Source organism: Haliaeetus leucocephalus, unplaced genomic scaffold (assembly GCF_000737465.1).
Source record: "Haliaeetus leucocephalus isolate CR32 unplaced genomic scaffold, Haliaeetus_leucocephalus-4.0 Scaffold848, whole genome shotgun sequence".
In the NCBI taxonomy this organism is placed as follows: domain Eukaryota; kingdom Metazoa; phylum Chordata; class Aves; order Accipitriformes; family Accipitridae; genus Haliaeetus; species Haliaeetus leucocephalus.
The window spans coordinates 15,527,732-15,545,641 of NW_010973284.1; the positions used below are offsets into that span (position 1 = coordinate 15,527,732).

General features: G+C 44.9%; 1 protein-coding gene across 1 annotated transcript; it reads left to right on the plus strand.

Moving 5' to 3' along the window:
* The first annotated feature begins 6,124 nt into the window (after positions 1 to 6,124).
* On the plus strand, positions 6,125 to 10,920 carry LRRC8C (leucine rich repeat containing 8 family, member C). Its single transcript, XM_010582606.1, has 2 exons — positions 6,125 to 6,262; positions 8,464 to 10,920. Exons 1-2 carry the CDS (start codon positions 6,125 to 6,127, stop codon positions 10,732 to 10,734), a joined length of 2,409 nt encoding a protein of 802 aa, XP_010580908.1. The 3' UTR covers positions 10,735 to 10,920.
* Positions 10,921 to 17,910: the final 6,990 nt, after the last annotated feature.

Here is a 17,910-nt window from a genome sequence, read left to right on the forward strand (position 1 = left end):
CCTGCCGAACCTGTAAATTCTGGATGTTAATTGCCTGTCCAGCACCCTGGCGCCCCAATTCTGGTGTGTGGCTGTTGTTCTTCCCCTAAAACAAGCAATGGATGACGGTGATTGCTTCAACACATGGCAACATGATTGAGCAACCGCTACTGGAAGAAGGAAATAGCAGAGGGCTTGACTTCTGGTGAATAACACCTGTAGTGTGGCAAAAACAGCTCTGGCAAGTCCTGGTCTCCTGCCTACAGCACACGAAGCAGCAGTGACGCCGCTTCTCTGTCGTGTGAGGGTCAGCAAAGCGTGGGGAGAGGCCTTTGGGCTTTGCTGGGCAAGGAGGCCATAGCTGAGGCACAGGCTGGCTGGTGTCAATGGGTAATATTGAGCGTTGCCTGTGGAAGGGCGCAGAGCGGTCGGCAGCTTTCCCGACAGCACGGCACAGACAGGCCTGGCGGTCGTCTTGCCATGGTGGGGGGCAGCGGTGGGAGCTGTTGGGGGTCTGCCTCCGTGAGGAACGCTAGCTAGCGGACCTGTCGCAGGTGAGATAAAGGCAGGGCCTCCCAGTTACTTGTTTCTGTTTCACTCGGTGTGCTTTTTTAATCCCAGTGTCTCTACAAACTGTGCCTTGAGAGCTGAGGTGGGGCAGCGTGGGAGCGGCGCGGCAGTTTTCACCGGTAACGGAGCGCTCTCCAGCAGCGTACCCTCCAGTTCTGCTGAGGGCTGGTGTCAATCCATGCAGTTGCGCTCCATAAAATGAATGAAGTTACTCTGTGAGAATCTGCTTAAAAATAGCAGCCATCACCTAGCAATAGCTGGAGCGTGGGGCCTGGCAGCTGCTAGAAGCCAAAAGCGGTTTCTTTCAGGGTTGTACCAGAGGGGCATTTCTCTGAGTATTAATATGTTTTTTCTTTGTAAAGCATCTCTCAAGATGCAAGATGAGTACAGCTTGATGGGGGAGCGTATCGCGTCTCAGGCAGGTCAAGTGTATAAACTTTTGTGGCCCCAAGCGTTTGCCCTTCTGGCATGGTGGGCTCTGTCTCCGACTGGGGTCCCCCGCACGCTGCTGCAAGGCAGGTCACAGAAGTTCGGTGGACACAAAGCCACGGGGAGCAGCTCACAGCGCCTGCTTGCGAAGCATTAAGCCGAGGCCAGGGCTTGTCCCCGGGGCTTTGCTGGCCACGCTGTGACAGCTAGCACCGCCGAAGAGCCTCAGCAGTGAGCAGTGCCAGCCTGGGCACGCTGTGCCACGGCTGCGGAGGGCTGCTCCGTTGGGTTGCTGTCACTGGTGGAGGTAGGATAGCTACAGCTACAGCTGGAAACTGTGCTCGTCAGCATCTATGTGCCCGTGCGCACAGAGGCCCTGCTGTCACAGCGCTGGTGGCAGAGGTTCGGCCACTGCCCGGCAGCCTCGGCCCCGGGGGCACCAGTGCTGCAAAGGCAGTCCCTGCTCAGAAAACCCCCCAGGCTGCCCACCCGAGTGTCCTCTGAGCCACCGGTGGAAGTTAGTTAATTAATTTCCTTTATATTCTGCAATGCACGTCACGCGGATTGCCCAATTTGTAAAACATACTCGTTTTTCTCTTTAGCTGCACTGGCAAGAGCTGTCGTTACTTCCGTACTGTCCCCACTGCTTTCCTTTATTCCCTTTGATGAAGGCCAATTGCTGAGAAGCTGGTTTGCTCCACGGTGTGGCCATTTCACAATCATCCTTTGATTAAATCTCTTGATTTATTAAGTCTAATTTGTTTCCAATACTTTTCTCTCTGACTTGGATCTATTTATTCTCCTTAGGTCTTTTAGGTCACATTAAGTTGTTTCTTGCTCCTAATCGCCCATGCAGTAGCTGATTCCTGTAGTTAGTTTTTCTGCTGGAGTAAATGTCACACCTTCCTTGTACCTGGACTCCAGTATTTCATCTTATTATCATGTATTCATTTTCACTCATCAAGTTTTCTATATTTCCTAGAACTTTTAAAATAATAATAAAAAACCCTACTAGTTTGCCTCCTCTCAGGTTTTTTTTGTTGTTTGTTTGTTTGTTTGTTTGTTATTTGATCTGGCAAACCCTCAGCTCTTTTCTTCAGCACTGCTTAACAGCCAGTGCAACTGTTTTTTAATCCAAGTTCCTTTTTTATTTCCTTCTGGTAGCTGAATACCAGATGATTTATCTCGTGGACGGTTTTCTTTTCTCTAGAGACTTAGGGTTATTAGAAATGCAAGAGAAAAAAGAGAACGAGTTCTGATTTTAATTGAAAAAATTATCCAATATTTAGAATTCAATATTTCCTAAAGTAGGTTAGAATAGTATTTAACATGTCAGACTCCACATTTCGGCTACGATGTATTGAGCCATTAAACAGTATTTTGAATGTGAGTGAACTGAAATTAGTAATGCTGTCTTAGTTTTCACCAGCTGAAATGTTGAAGTCCTTTTCTTCTATCTCCTTGTTATAAGAAGAGATAAGAATCTACAGTAGAGAGTGTGCTGTCCCAGAGTTTACTGTGATTTGGGCTGCAATGTGTCTTTTTAGCATCCCTGTTTTGATTTTTTTAAACTAATGATTGACTAATCACTTTATTTTGTACAGACCTGGTTTGTGTGTGGTTATAAATGAGTCTGGCAGTGGTGCGGCTTTGGGTGTAGCAGTGGGGAAGAGCCAGACTCTGGCCATGGCCAGGAGGGTGTTTTCAGGATTGCTCTGAGCCACATGGACCTGCTGTGGCTTTTGTGAGGCCTCAGAGCCACTGGTAATAGATGTCCTTTCAGTCACTGGACAGGCCAGAATGGAAAAGAAGCTAGAGGGAAAAGGGAGAAAAATAAAAATAATTTTGTGTCATTCTGTTCTGCATGCAGATACCAGCAGCGCTAGTAAGCCCAGGCTTCTCTGCACTTCTTTCTAGCGTTTTCTCTTTATCGCTAGTGCAGCAAGGGGAGAAGCAATAGGGTTTCTCCAGAGTGTGTTGGAAAACAGTTATCCCACTTTTTCATGTCCAATCTCCATTTAAAGCTTCTTGTGAAGATCTTTTTTCCTGAAGTTAAAGAATGTTGTCTGTCATTAGATGTCGTTGGTTTATTTACCATTATTATGTGTAGTACTATTGCTCTCATTCAGTAACATTTGTTTTCTTCTTTTAACAATAAAGGAAAACATAAGCATCAGACAGATTCTGATGTCTGGTGTTGGACTGCAAACCTTCCACCCTCAGAGATGGGGTTTCTGTCATGGCTCAGAGAGGCTTTCTGTATGCAGGTCTCCCTCTGCTTGGCCCATTAACCAGGGTAACAGTATGTGCACTCTACTAACGAGGAGTCACACTATGCAAACAGCAGCCTCTAAAGGGAAAAAGGGATCAGAGCAGCACGTATTTGTGGTGCCAGAAACTATCTGCCTTCATCTAAATTCCCCACACATCACTTAGAAGAAATAAAGCAAATATGTAATACAACAAAGACCCCTAAAAATACAGAGTGAAGCCTATCAAATGCAACAGCCAAATTAATTTTTGGTCTAGAAAGCTGTCCCTGCACAGCAATTTGCAAGATATTTCCAGTTCCATCTGCTGTCAGGCGCTGCCCCTGTTTCAGTACTGCCGACTTTCATAACACCATGGCTCAGATCCACAGAGTCGCTTAGATGTCTAACCAGCGAGGACTGGGTCTCTGCATGTTTTGGTGCGTGTGAGCACTCGTGTTTTCTCAAGAGTCCCCGCTGTAGGAAACATGATTCTGCCTTACCTGAACTCAAAGTGTCTATACTTTTGGAAAAACCTTACAAATAGGACCTCTAGAGGCTGTGGCATCAGAATATGAAAAAGCACTCATAAGCCATTATTAAAGGGGCAGGGTGAGGGGGAAAATGTCATTATTTTAAGGCAATCTGTTGATAAGTATCCTTGGGTGTACCAATGGCATTCCAGTCAGCTAACTGGCCTCAAAACCTGAGCCTACAGCAGTATATGTGTTACAAAGCTTTTAGCAGGACTGTTGCATGGCAACTGATTAGCCAACATGTGTGTTAGTGTATTCCTTTAAGAATTTTCTATGTTTTTCAATGCTTGGTAGAAAAATTATTTTTTAAAGCTTACCAGCAGCTATTGCCAGTCACTTACGTTTTATGTGGAAGTAAAAGACAGGAGGGTAATTCCTTACCAATGGCAGTGAAATTCATGTGGGTATGGAAGAGAGATCAGTGTGTGATGTTCTTCAGCTCAGGCACTGCTGGGAGCTGCCAGCGGAGGGTTTCCTTTCCCTGTGTTGAGCTGAAGGAGAGCTGGGCATGTACTTAAAGCTGTGTGGGGCACCTCTAATTATTGAGATCCATTTTTTCCACCAGTATTTCTAAAAGAAAAGTGAAAGGCAACAAAGGTTTGTCCCAGCAGCTACCCTAGCTGTTCTTTGCTGTAGAGGTCTATCTTCCCTGGTATGTCTGCTGAGCATTTGCCAGACAGGCACACAAAAATCAGAATTGTGGCTCCTGGCTGCGTGCAGTTTGATAACGAATGCTGCATTCCTTCGCCACCACTGCAGCAACTCAGGCCTGTTGGCATGGATGCTGCCGAGCCTCTGACCTGGCTGTGTCAAGTCAGGCTTGCATTGCCATTATTTCCACTGATGGTCTATTAATTTGCAAGTGCTGCAGAGGACAGCCCACCTTTCTCTTGGGGATTGCCAGCCATGCGAGAGGTGTATGCGATTTCATCTGGCATTGTAGGGTGCATCCTGGGGACAGCTTTTAGAAGGACAAGAGGCTGAGAGAGAGATTCTCCTGCCTGGCCAGGTAGTGCTTAAAGCAACATAGAAGGGTTGCAAGAGGAGAGGGGAGCAGGGGTCAAGGGTAAAGAAGTTTTTGTACTACTCGCTCAGAAAGCTGCAAAGCCCCAGTCTAGCTACTAACCCAAGTTCATTTTACAGACATCACCTTGTGCCTTTGGGGACTGTGGTGCCTCCTGAGGATCAGCTGGGCAAGAAGAGGCACAGCAGTCCCTGAGAAGGTGTCAAAGTGAGCATCTTTCCACATGACTATGGCCAGTGTAGTGGGAGTCAGTTATAAATTCTTGGGATGGCTGTATGCTTGTGATGAATTGCAGCCGTTAGGGCCTGAATCCTTCCCTGCTGGAATGCTGGCTCTGAATGAACTGAATCCCTTAAGTCCCCGGGCAGCATGTCAGCAAGTGTGTGCTTATCGCTAAGCCTGCGCACAGCTGGATGGCACCAAACCCATGCTAATGGGTCCCAGTCTGCAGCTGAATCAGGATTATAGACTCTTCCAATATTACTGTGATATGAAGTGATTGTAGTGAGCATTTATGATGTTAGTTTAAGGATAAATTTTGTAAATTGCCCTTGGGAATATTTTTGCTACATTCCCATGCGAATTTATCTTTCCATCGTAACTTACTGTGGAGTTTCAGTACTGGTTTGATCTCGGGGATTCAGTTACACAACATGCTGTAGGCTTTAAAATCAGTTGCTTTGCCTGTACATGCTCATGTGTTAGCTGATTTTTCAGAAGGGGTGATGATGTAAGCCTAGACATCTGAGGTGAAGATAAAGCCCTTGATCTGCCTGTAGTTTTGCTTAGCTAAAGCACTTTAGCAACTTGCACTCAAAACATACTAGATTTGAAACTGCAGTGAGTATGCATACGAATATTCCAAAGCATCCCTGAAACCACTATGAATAAAATGGAAGTGAATGAAACATGATAGCTGAAAGGGTCTGTGAAATTTGAGCGCAGGACAAGCGTTTTAGCCAGACCTTTGAGATCAAGGCTAATGTGTATAAAGCTGGATGTCTCTATCTACAGAACGGGCTGGTTTGGGGGGATTCAGAAGGCCTCACTGACCCACCAGATACAGCTGGAGTCAATGCAGAGAGGGATTTGCCTGCCTGCATGGATGGGACCCTGGTCCTGGTCTCCCTTCCTCACAGGAGCTGCAGGGGGGCAGCGTGAGCATCCCAGGGCTGTCAGGGGGACCGCTTGGGTGGTAGCTGGGAACTTTTATGCCACATCCTGGGAGTTTCATTTCCAGAGCAGGTTTTTCAAACCTCACAGAAGTACTTGCTTGTATAGACTGAGGGGTATGGACTACAGGAGGCTGAGCGCTGGCCTTGCTCTTTTGCAGGACGATGATTCCCGTGACTGAGTTTCGCCAGTTCTCGGAGCAGCAGCCGGCATTCAGGGTGCTGAAACCCTGGTGGGATGTGTTCACGGACTATCTCTCCGTTGCCATGCTGATGATCGGTGTGTTTGGGTGCACGTTACAGGTAAATCAAATGGGACGGAAGCGAGGCAGGTGCTCTCGGGTGCTGAAGGAACACCACAAATGAGGAAGGTCCTCAGAAGGATGGTGTCACATCTTGTTTTATCTCTTGGGTTCACTGTGAACAAAGCAGAAATTTGCTGGTCCCAGGATTAAAGCTGTTTAGGTAGCAACATCAAATGACACAGAGCAGACTTCTAGCAGCTGTAAATCAGCAGAGTTGCACTAGAGTCAATGGAGCAGTGCCAGCTAAGATAAGAGCTGTTGCTTTGGCTTGTGCCTGGATGCCTGTTTTCACCACAATTTGGCATAACAAAACAGATGATCAACTGAAGTTCTTATTTGTTACCATTTTTCTGTTTAAAAGTTTGAAAAATGTAATTTTGTAATTTCTGTTTTTCTTTATTTGGCAAACGTTAAAATTCTTTCTGTCATTATGCTTCAAAGAGATTTAAAATGAATGTGCTTATTTTATTAACACCACCCACAACTAATATTATGCCTCTTCCATACCAAAGCATCTCTGAGGATACTTACATGTAAACAATTGACATTACTGTCAATCACTGTTACTTACATTGTGCTAAAGAGCCAAAAGCTGAAAAGAAATGGAAAGTACTGTTTGGGATGGACTCCATGAAAATAGGAAGTTATAGTACTAGCTCAAACATGGATCTCGCATTTCTTGGCATGACTTAGAAATGGAGCTAAAGGGACACATTGACAGAGCTCTTATTTCAGGGGAATTTGCTCACTTACATGGCCCAAGATTTTCACATACTACGTCCCAAATTTCACATGAAATCAACTGTAGTTTTGCCTGTGTTCTCCTTTTTCAGATATTTTCAGATGAAAAGATAGGATGTCCATGTTTAAAAATCTCTTTATAGAGGGCTGAATTTTGCATTAGTAGCTAAGTGTTTGCTTAAGCACACAAAATAGAACATCTGTTATTTTTAAGTTTACCTGCTTCATTGGATGAAGCACACTGGAAAATAATGTGTGGAAACACTGCAAATAATAGGCAATTTTTTTTATTCCAATTTATTACCAGAGGCATGAATCCAGGGTGTAAGTAAGGGTGTATATCAGAATAGCATTTACAGACAAAGATTAACTGCAGGAGATTTTGACGTGTCAACAGTTATGGCACTGATATTGTTCAAAACGTATGTGGTCTCATCTCAGCATCTCCCTGCACCAGGGTGGATCATCAAGGAGGATCTGATTTTGGTAACTCTTGTCTACATACCCTATATTTAGTGCTTTCAACAACCATGATGTCAAAGAATACATCTACACTACACACACATTCTTAGTTTGGGCTAATCCCAGTTAGTCATTCAGGGCAAATAACAGAGCTCCTTGGTTTATCACATGGATTAGCATTTTCAATTCAGACCTATAGGGAGCCTTGCACTGAAATCAAACTGATAGCCCAAGTTGAATCAAAGGTGATTGGTCCCTGAAGGTGCTCTGACCTCAGTTTGTCAACTTGGATGGCCAGCCCAAATTAAGAAAGTTGCTTTTTTTTGCATTATAGACAGACTCGAGGACAGAAGGACAGACCTACCTTTTTTCCCCCAGGAGGTATAAGGACTCTATGTAAATCTATGAGAAACTGAATAAAAATAATGTCCATGTGCACACACACACAAATGCTGTCAGTTCTCTATTATCCCTATCTATCTTTATTAAGACTGAAGATTAATAATGTCCCAGCATAGATATGCCCACATTAGCTCTTTGTCAGCCATTTTCGGTGTGGTAAGACATCACAGTGTGAGCATACAGCCACATGAATGCAGTTATGCTTCTTTCAAGCCTAAGCTATCTCTGAACATTGTGTAGCCAGGGTGAATACACCTGGCAAGAGCTGTCTGTCTCCGGGGAGAGCAATGCAGGAGATCCCTGGTCTTTTCTGGAAGCATTACCCACACTTTTCATTTTTCTGGATTATCTCAATGCCCTCTTATTCAAATTATGGAAAGCTAACCATAGATGAAAAGGGGTGACCTAGTTCTTGGCATATAGAACAAGTGTCTTGTTTGGAATAATATTAATAATAGCACAGTCTGTGGGGCCACGTGCCAGGCTGTGGGGAGGAATGCCTGGCAGCCGGAGGAACTCCAGGGACAGCTACCCATTGGTACTGCCACCATTGTTTGTACATCAGTTTAAAAGATATCTTTTTGTGCGTTTCAGGTCATGCAAGACAAGATAATATGCCTTCCGAAGCGCATACAGCCTTGCCAGAACCAATCTAATAGTTCAAATGTGTTTAACACAATCCCAGATACAACCCCCCTTCCTCCACCCAAGCCATCCACCCCTCCAGCTACAGTTGAAATGAAAGGACTGAAGACTGATTTGGACCTTCAGCAGTACAGCTTTATAAATCAGGTGTGCTATGAACGTGCTCTGCACTGGTATGCCAAGTATTTCCCTTATCTTGTCCTTATACACACACTGGTCTTCATGCTGTGTAGTAACTTTTGGTTCAAATTCCCTGGATCGAGCTCCAAAATTGAACACTTCATTTCAATACTCGGGAAATGTTTCGATTCTCCCTGGACAACAAGAGCCTTATCCGAAGTGTCAGGGGAAGACTCTGAAGAGAAAGATAACAGGAAGAACAACGTAAGCAAGTCTAATACTATCCAGCCAAGCACTGAAGGCACTTTGGTCAAGACACAGTCTTTAAAATCAATCCCTGAGAAGTTAGTTGTGGATAAGGGAACACCTGGGGCATTAGATAAGAAAGAAGGTGAGCAGGCCAAAGCACTGTTTGAAAAGGTGAAGAAATTTAGACTGCATGTTGAGGAGGGTGATATACTCTATGTCATGTACGTTCGCCAGACTGTCCTTAAGGTAATTAAATTCCTTATTATTATTGCTTACAATACAGCACTTGTCTCAGAAGTTAATTTTACAGTAGTCTGTAACGTTGATATTGAAGACATGACAGGATATAAGAATTTTTGCTGTAATCACACGATGGCACATCTGTTCTCTAAACTTTCTTACTGCTACCTGTGCTTTGTAAGCATCTATGGCCTCACATGCCTTTATACCCTATACTGGTTGTTCTACCGTTCACTGAAAGAATATTCTTTTGAATATGTTCGGCAAGAGACAGGAATTGATGATATCCCAGATGTCAAGAATGACTTTGCTTTTATGCTTCATATGATCGATCAGTATGATCCTCTCTATTCCAAGCGGTTTGCTGTCTTCCTGTCTGAAGTCAGTGAAAATAAGCTGAAACAGCTGAACCTAAACAATGAGTGGACTGCAGATAAACTGCGACAGAGGCTACAGACAAATTCCCATAGCCATTTGGAGCTACAGCTTTTCATGCTCTCTGGACTACCAGACACAGTTTTTGAAATTACTGAGCTGCAGTCGTTAAAACTTGAAATAATTAATAACGTAATGATACCAGCAACCATTGCACAGCTGGACAATCTCCAGGAGCTCTCGTTGCACCAGTGCTCTGTGAAGATCCACAGTGCTGCCTTGGCATTTCTGAAGGAGAACCTCAAGATCTTGAGCGTCAAGTTTGATGATATCAGAGAACTTCCACACTGGATGTATGGCCTCAGAAATTTGGAAGAGCTCTATTTAATTGGCTCCCTAAGTCATGATATTTCCAAAAACATTACACTGGAGTCTTTTCGGGAACTTAAAAGCCTTAAAGTTCTTTACATAAAAAGTAATTTGTCCAAAATCCCACAATCTGCTGTTGATGTTTCTAGTCATCTGCAAAAATTGTGCATCCATAATGATGGCACTAAGTTAGTGATGCTCAACAACCTGAAGAAGATGGTCAACCTGACACAGCTGGAATTGGTTCATTGTGATTTAGAGCGTATACCGCATGCAGTCTTCAGCCTTCTTAGTCTTCAGGAATTGGATCTAAAGGAAAACAACCTCAAATCCATTGAAGAAATAGTAAGTTTTCAACATCTGCGAAAACTGACAATCCTAAAGCTATGGTACAACAGTATCACATACATCCCAGAGCATATAAAGAAACTCACTAGTCTCGAGCGGCTTTCCTTCAGCCATAACAAGATAGAGGTTCTTCCATCCCACCTATTCCTATGCAACAAAATCAGATATTTGGATTTGTCTTACAATGACATTCGCTTTATCCCACCTGAAATAGGAGTTCTGCAGAGTTTACAGTACTTTTCCATTACTTGCAACAAAGTGGAGAGCGTGCCAGATGAACTATACTTTTGCAAAAAACTTAAGACTCTAAAAATTGGGAAAAATAACTTGTCAGTCCTCTCACCTAAAATTGGTAATTTGGTATTCCTCTCCTACTTGGATATTAAAGGCAATCACTTTGAAATCCTCCCACCTGAGCTCGGTGAATGTAGAGCTCTGAAGCGAACTGGTTTCACTGTAGAGGACACCTTGTTTGAAACATTGCCTTCTGATGTCAGGGAACAAATGAAAGCTGAATAACTAACTTCCTCTCGCTCAGTTTTACAGAAATAACGCTTTTACCAAATACACTGTAGAAAGTGCATACTCCGAATATGCATTTAGTTTGTCATTATTTTTTTTTCTTTTTCAAACAAATCCTTTCTGTACAAACAAATTTGGAGTAAGGAGTACATATATTTTTAAATAAAATTTTCTTGTATTTTTTCACTGTTTTAAGATATTTTTTAAGTTTGTTTTGCCCTAAGAACAAGGGTGTCTTAATTTTACAAGGGTAACTTAATTTTTACTGGTGAAAGTAAATGGTTTTATCTGCTGATTTTTTTTTCCCTTTGCCTAATCCCAACAGGGGAACTGTGTTTAAGATGTATGCTTTGGGTTGCATAATTTGTAATAGGTGATTATATTGTCTTCCTGGTTTATCGTTAATCCCTTAGGACGTGGTCTTCAATTGGTGGTGCTGCAGGTGCTGAATGCCTTGTTTCCTCTTTTCTTCAGTGGCAGGAGAAGGTGTTCAACATCTAACAAGATCAAATCTGGGTTGACGATCCTTTTTTGTTTATGACATGGTTTTCTCAGATGGCCAAAGCAAGTAGAAAACGTTGTCTATGTATTTTAATGGGTTGGAGAGAGCATGCAGAACTCCTTCAGGGCCTTTTGGCAAGTTCAGTCTAGCTGTCCATTCACACACTGCACCGAGTAGGAGGCACTGACTGCGATTTCCTCTCTGGTGTGGGAAGAGTAAGGTCAGTTCACAGAGGAGTCAGGACCAAAGCAACTCACGTTGAAGATTTTCCAAACAGTGCAAAGGGATGCGGCTGCCCGTTTCCTGCTAACTTGAACGGAGGGGGTGCAATGAACTCACTGCGTTGGAAACATCAACCCAGCGAGATGAAACACTCTCTAGAAAAATCCCCATCATCCACTAAACACCCCGTCCTGCAAGGGAGAAAGTGCCCTCTGCCCCCCTCAGTTCACTTCCCCATTGCGACGCTTGGCACCTTGCATGAATGGGATCCAGAAAAAGTGCAATCATGTTTAGTTTGTAAAGCTTCTGACAAGGAAATAGCATCTAATACGCTCCTTAATTGAGCTTGGGTATCATATAACCAAGCTCAGCACAGGAACATTTGCAGATTTGCAAAAATGAGATTAAATGACTACATTAACTTCTCAAAAGTCTCAGCCTACCATAGGATGGTGATGAAGGCTATGTTTTCATCTCCCAGCTAGTAATTAAACCAGAATTCATACAGTTGGAAGTCTGCTTTTTAAAATAATGTAATAATCTGTAGTGATTATGCATCAGGTTGGGAACTTTATTCTCTGAAGCCATGTTCAGTTGTTTATTTAATCCAGCCATTTGCTTTCTTTTAGGCAAGTTTGGCAGGTATATGATAACTCATGTGCGGCTCGCAAGCTAATTTAAGCTAATAAAAAATAACCGTATGATACTAAAATATTTTGCTGGGAGGACATCTCTTCATCCTATCCAGCAACACATATTTGAGTCAGATGCAGGCACTGGATAAATGCTTTGCAAGAATAGCTAGAAATAAGTACTTCTTTCTCTAGGAGGCAACACTGTTCTTAAATTGCAGAGGTTGAGTTGCTAATTGTTTAAAGTTATGTAAAATAATTGTTTGATGATTGTCAGGTTGGTTGCTCTTAAATGTTTTCTAACTGCCTGTTGAGTGTCTTGAGCTACAGTTAATCTGAGTTCTTGAGCTTGGTACAAAAGCATACTGTTGTTTTTAAGAGTCTGACTTATAAAGGTGGGGAGGCGAACTAAAATGAGAATTTCCTCATTAATCCAGGGTGTGCTATGCAATCTGGTATGTGGGCTTGCCACAGTACCAAGTCAGACTTATTTTTTGCGCTTGGCTATGTTCTGGAGAAGATCCATCTGATTAATCAAAAATGGGTCAGGCATGAAGGAATCAAAGCAAGCTTTTTTGAAGGGGTTTGATTTAGTTCTGTTAAAGACCTCTAACTGATGTAGCTATTGCGAGAGCTACTCTTAACTCATGTATGGAATGCACTTATTGGAACAGCTTGGCAGTATATATATTCTAAATGTACTTCACTTTGATGTAATGTGAGGGAGAGAAATGTTTCATTGCTCATATTAGCCTAATTATGTAAACCAAAGTGCTGTTGTCCCTGATGAATGTAAACTGTTTAAAATGTCCAAGTAATCAGTGGAGCTGTATAGTTCTCTTACTTAGATTTGAAATATGGGATTACATTTAAAGTTTTTTAAAAAAGTCTTTATATTCCTAGATGTAGCATTTTAAATCCCTAATTTATTTTGTGTCTAATGTTGTTTCATGTGTAGGTTGTGGTCTATTTTCTGAATGGAAGTTGTGCACACCTCATAACTGAAGGTTGGAGACTTGTTCTGTGCCATTTTTGTAAATACATCACTTAGGGGATGCTGGGGTTTTGTTTGTTACTGATTATACTTATACCAGTGCAACCCCTCATGTGGACACAGTTACATGAGTATGAAGTGCCTTGTGCTGGCATATCTTTATTCACTTTGATAGGAATAAACTATACCGGTCTAAGCACTTTTGCACTAATAACTGTATCTTCTCCAAGGGTTTGGTCTGCTGAGACAGCTTAGTCAATCTAAGAGCTCACTGCCACCAAAAAGGGGCAGTTTGCTCCTCCTCACATGCTCCCTGTTCCTGCCAACATGTTCCAGCTGTTTGTCTTGTACCTTTACTGGTCTGGTGCTGGTCTGATCCCTTCACAGGACAAATCAGCTTTTTAAGCCAGCAGAAAACTAAGCCAGTTGAAAAAAAGGACTAATTTTCTGGTGGATCAGTTCTCCAAAGGATCAGATGGACACTAGGGTGGGAGTAGCAAGGAGACAGGACTCTGCAGCCAGGGTCTGGGCAAGGACAGGGTGGGACAAGTCACTTTGGAGGTGCTGAGCTGCTAGGTCAGTTCATCATCTTGCTGAGCCACGTGCTTGGAGAGCTGTGCTGTTTTATCTGTAGCAGGGTTAGGCAGCATGGCTTTTGTGGGTGGACAACCCTCAGGCTCGCAGTGAACGCTAAAATATCACATTACTCTTAATTGCTTAAACTTAATGAAACAAACTCAGGTAGCTGCACTGTTGACTTTTCTAAACTTCTCACTGTCTGGTCTGTGGGGTGTATTTTCCAAAACCATATTACAGTATTTTAGAAATGCGTCAGCTAAGAGAAGATTGTTTCCTAATTCTGTATGACATCCAGGAAAATATGTAAAAGTGCCATATTTACTCAGTGATTCATGTACTGCTCATATGTATATTCACATGCAATGCATACTAGACTTTTCTGTGACCTATAGTATTTGACTTAGAATGGATGGACATTTTGTGGATAATACTTTAGGCATGGTTTGTATATATATACACAACGAGTTTATATAACTACTTACATTAATCAGGTGCCTAACAAGTACGACAATTCCAGAATATAAGCAAGGCATTTTACATTACTGCTCAAAAATAATACAAATCTTCCTTGGTAACGGAAGCAGAGATGACAAAGCATGCATAAAAAATAAGAAGACAGCCTTAATAGTACATGAAGCCTGAAAAGCAAATCTACTTTCTGGTCAAAATCTGGAGATGTGCATCTCCCCCTTTGTCAAAATTATGATGGATGTTTGTGCTGACCTCTTGCATCTAACCAGCTAACAACTTTTGCAAATTCTGATTGGAAAGCACCTGCTCCAAGTCTCATATCACATTTCTGGCACTTCCAATAATTCGTGTGCTTAAGTGATGACGAGCCCTGTAAGAATGCCAAGGAAAAACTTTGAAATTTGACCAAATGGACAAACTTCTTAATTCTGTAGCAAGAATCTTAATATGATAATAGACCTGCACAGTGTTCCGTTGCGATATAGTACACCCAGAAAAAATGGAAATAAAATCCTCTTTTGTAATAATGAACATTGTCAGACTGCCATGTGATTATTTGTTTGGGAAACATTTTGTTTCTGGGTTACCTAAAGATCAAACATAACCATCTTTTGGATTTGATCCCTTGGGAGCGAAGTCAGGAAAATATGCTTGAAAAAACATCATTAGACTTGACAGGATTTATAGCCGCATGGTCTCGCTTCCTGTGCACCTCCTTCCATCCCCTCACTCTGGCAGCCAGCTCAATGGCCAGCAAAGAAACCACACCGCGGAAGCAGCTCCCCCGCTCCGGTCCCCGTGCTCTGCCAGGGCTGGTGGGGGATGCCGGGGGCCCTGCTAGCCTGGGCTCCCGCACCGGCCCCCACGCAGCCAGCGGCCAGGGGCGCGAGGGCTCCCAGCTGCCCCCCGTCACGTGCCTGCACCACTGAGGGAAATGGTGCTGCTAGTCCTTGTATCTGACGTAAACCCTTGTAAATCTCCCGACCAAAGGCGACGGGCTTGTGCTGCCTGGATTTGGCATGGGACATTTTCCTGTTTTCTCTGTATCTTTAAGGTGGAAGCAATAATGTGCTTCAGTTTTGGGTTTTTTATACCGAGACAACACTGTCCTGCCGAGATGGAGCAAGAAACGCTCCTCTCTGGTCCTTGTGGTCTCAGGGAGAGGAGGGCAGTGGTAAGCACAGCAGCCTGAGTTGGCTTTGTCTCTCGATGAGCCCCAGCAGGGAGCTGGCACCCAGGACATGCTGCCCTTGGGGCACGATGGGCCTCACGGAGGAGTAGAGGAAGCCTTGCTGATGAAGAAGATGCGGAGGGCTGGGAAAGCTGGTCCACTCCTCGCAGCCCTGCTGCTTCCCACCAGCCCCACAGGAGATACCATCTTGGGGCCGCACCCAGCGGGATGGGAATGACGGCGCAGGTGAAACCACCGCGGGGATACCTGAGGCGATGAGATCACACTGCTGGAGCAGATGTCGCCCTGTTTATTAAGTGTGCTGGTGGCAGGAGATGTTCGTGGCCCGAGTTAGCTGAGCACCAACAAACTTCTTTCAGTCTCCTGAACACGCGTGCTGAGGAGCAGGAGTTAACCGGAGCAGATACCGTGCCCTGAGAAACCCCCGCCCCGCAGCCCGGGGGGCTCCCAGGGCACAAGCCCACCAGCAGCTACATCATCTGCTTGCCAGCAAGCAGCAACCCTAGGCCAGTTTGTCCTTCACTTCACACTGAATAGTTACTGGGAATTCCCAATTACTGTGACCATTTGCTCGTGTCTTCATATATTTCATTCGATGGCGCGGGCGATGGTAAGAACGTTGCATGTCTGTCCTCTTTTCTGCTTTGGAGCATACATGAAGCTCTGAAGATTCAGATGAAGAAGCAGCAGTTTCTGTTTCTCTTTTTTTTCACCTGTGATTGCCTCAGAAATACCCCTCACGCCAAGGGTGCAGGTCTTCCCCGCTGCCGCCTCCATCCCCATGAGCAACAGGTGCGTGGGAGCGATGGCCCACAGGCGAAGGCCGGGGCTGCCGCAGGAGCGCGGAGGCAGGAGCGGGTCTGCCGGGAGGGCGAGGATGAGCCCCTTGGCCGCCTCCCCGCTGGGCCAGGGCCAGGGCCAGGGCCAGGGCAGGGCCGGGCCGGGCAGGCGGTGTCCCGCCGGCGGGGCGGCTCGGCGCAGCAGGTCTCTGCAGGTCCACCTCCACCCATGGGCGCTCGCACGCCCCAGGCTCAGCTCCTGATTTCCCATCGCGCTTCCTGCCCTTCGTCATGCCCTTGTCTGTAGCGCTGGGTGCAGAAGACCTGACAGACAAATCTGGGCTGGACCTGCCCCGTCCCTACGGAGATCAGAGAGGGCTGGTGTGCCGCAGGGGGGTGTGAGGTTTGGCAGATGTGGTGGATGGCAATGGCCCCAGAGCTCCCACATAAGGAAGCCCAGACCAGCATGAGGACCTCGCTCCTGTCCTCTGGCTCTAGGCACACGTCTGAGGGAGCTTGTGCTGGCAGAGAAGTTGTGTTTTTATCGCTGTCTCAATACGAAATAGGCTGTGTTGTGACTGGGCTGCGGCTGACGGCTTTGGCTCTGGCAGGGAAATTGTGAGGCTGCTTGTGGTGGTTGGTGGGGCCATGCTGGGTCCTCACATGTGGGCTGTCTGCGGGTGGACAGGTCTGAAATGGAGCTGGCTTTCAGAGCAGGGCTTCCTCCACCTGTCCTGGGCCAGGGAAGGACCAAGTATGCCCAGAGGTTGCGCTTCCAATACGAAAACCTCAGGGAGCGCAACCATCATGGCCAGTGGGGTTTGGTGGCTTTTGACCAGGGCCAGCCTCCCAGATACTACCATGGGCAGCACTGGCAAGGTGTGCGATCCCAGGGCATGGAGTAAAACACCTACGTTGCAGGCAAGCTTGAACCATTCTGCTATCAAGCATGATTTTATCAGCCCATCCTCTACTCTGCTGCCAAGGTTTATGAAGTTGCACCTAAACTGGGGGGGTCTGGGTAGCACATCCAGCAGCATCCTTGATGTGGCAAGGTGGCAGGGCATGGGCATTGGCAACAGTAATAGCAAGATGGTGCTTCCTTCAAAACCAATGTCAACGGGCCAAATCGGACATGTGTAACCGTGTCCCTTTACAGTGCTGCAATGTATAGCTTATACTAAAAGTGGACTCTTAGCTACTTCAGACAGCTGGAAGGTCCCCCGGGAACACAAGAGACGTGGCAAGGGAATTTAGGACTGCCAGATGCATGGAGAGCCCCAGAGCATGCAAAGATTTCAGCAAGGATTCACTTGCTAGTAGTACATGTGTTGCTGCCAGCCTGGTGTGATACTGCAGAACACGTGCTGACTTGATTTGTTGTGCTTTTACATTGCTGGAGTAAGAGGGCTACTAAGCTGTCTGTTGGAGGTATTTTGTCACATGAATTTTATGGACTGTGGTAAATAAGTGTTGATGTTTTGCTGAATTAAAATTGAATTTAAATGTAACCCTTGTTTCTTGCCAGTTGGGGTCATGTGGCACTGTTAGCCTGGCTTGTGGAGACTGCCTGCAGTTCTATTTATTTAGTAAAATATTTTGGCAAAGCTGTGGCATCCTGTTTCCTTGCTGTAAGCAGAGAGAAAAAAGTAGTTAAAGAAGCACAGAACTCCAGTACAGTCACAAGGTACCTTTAGGAACACGTTGCTGGCTACAGCTAGAAGCTAAATGAGATTTTTACAAGTCCAGAACAAGTTGCAAACAAAACCACAGAGCAAAGTAATCCCCTCGGCAAAGAGAAA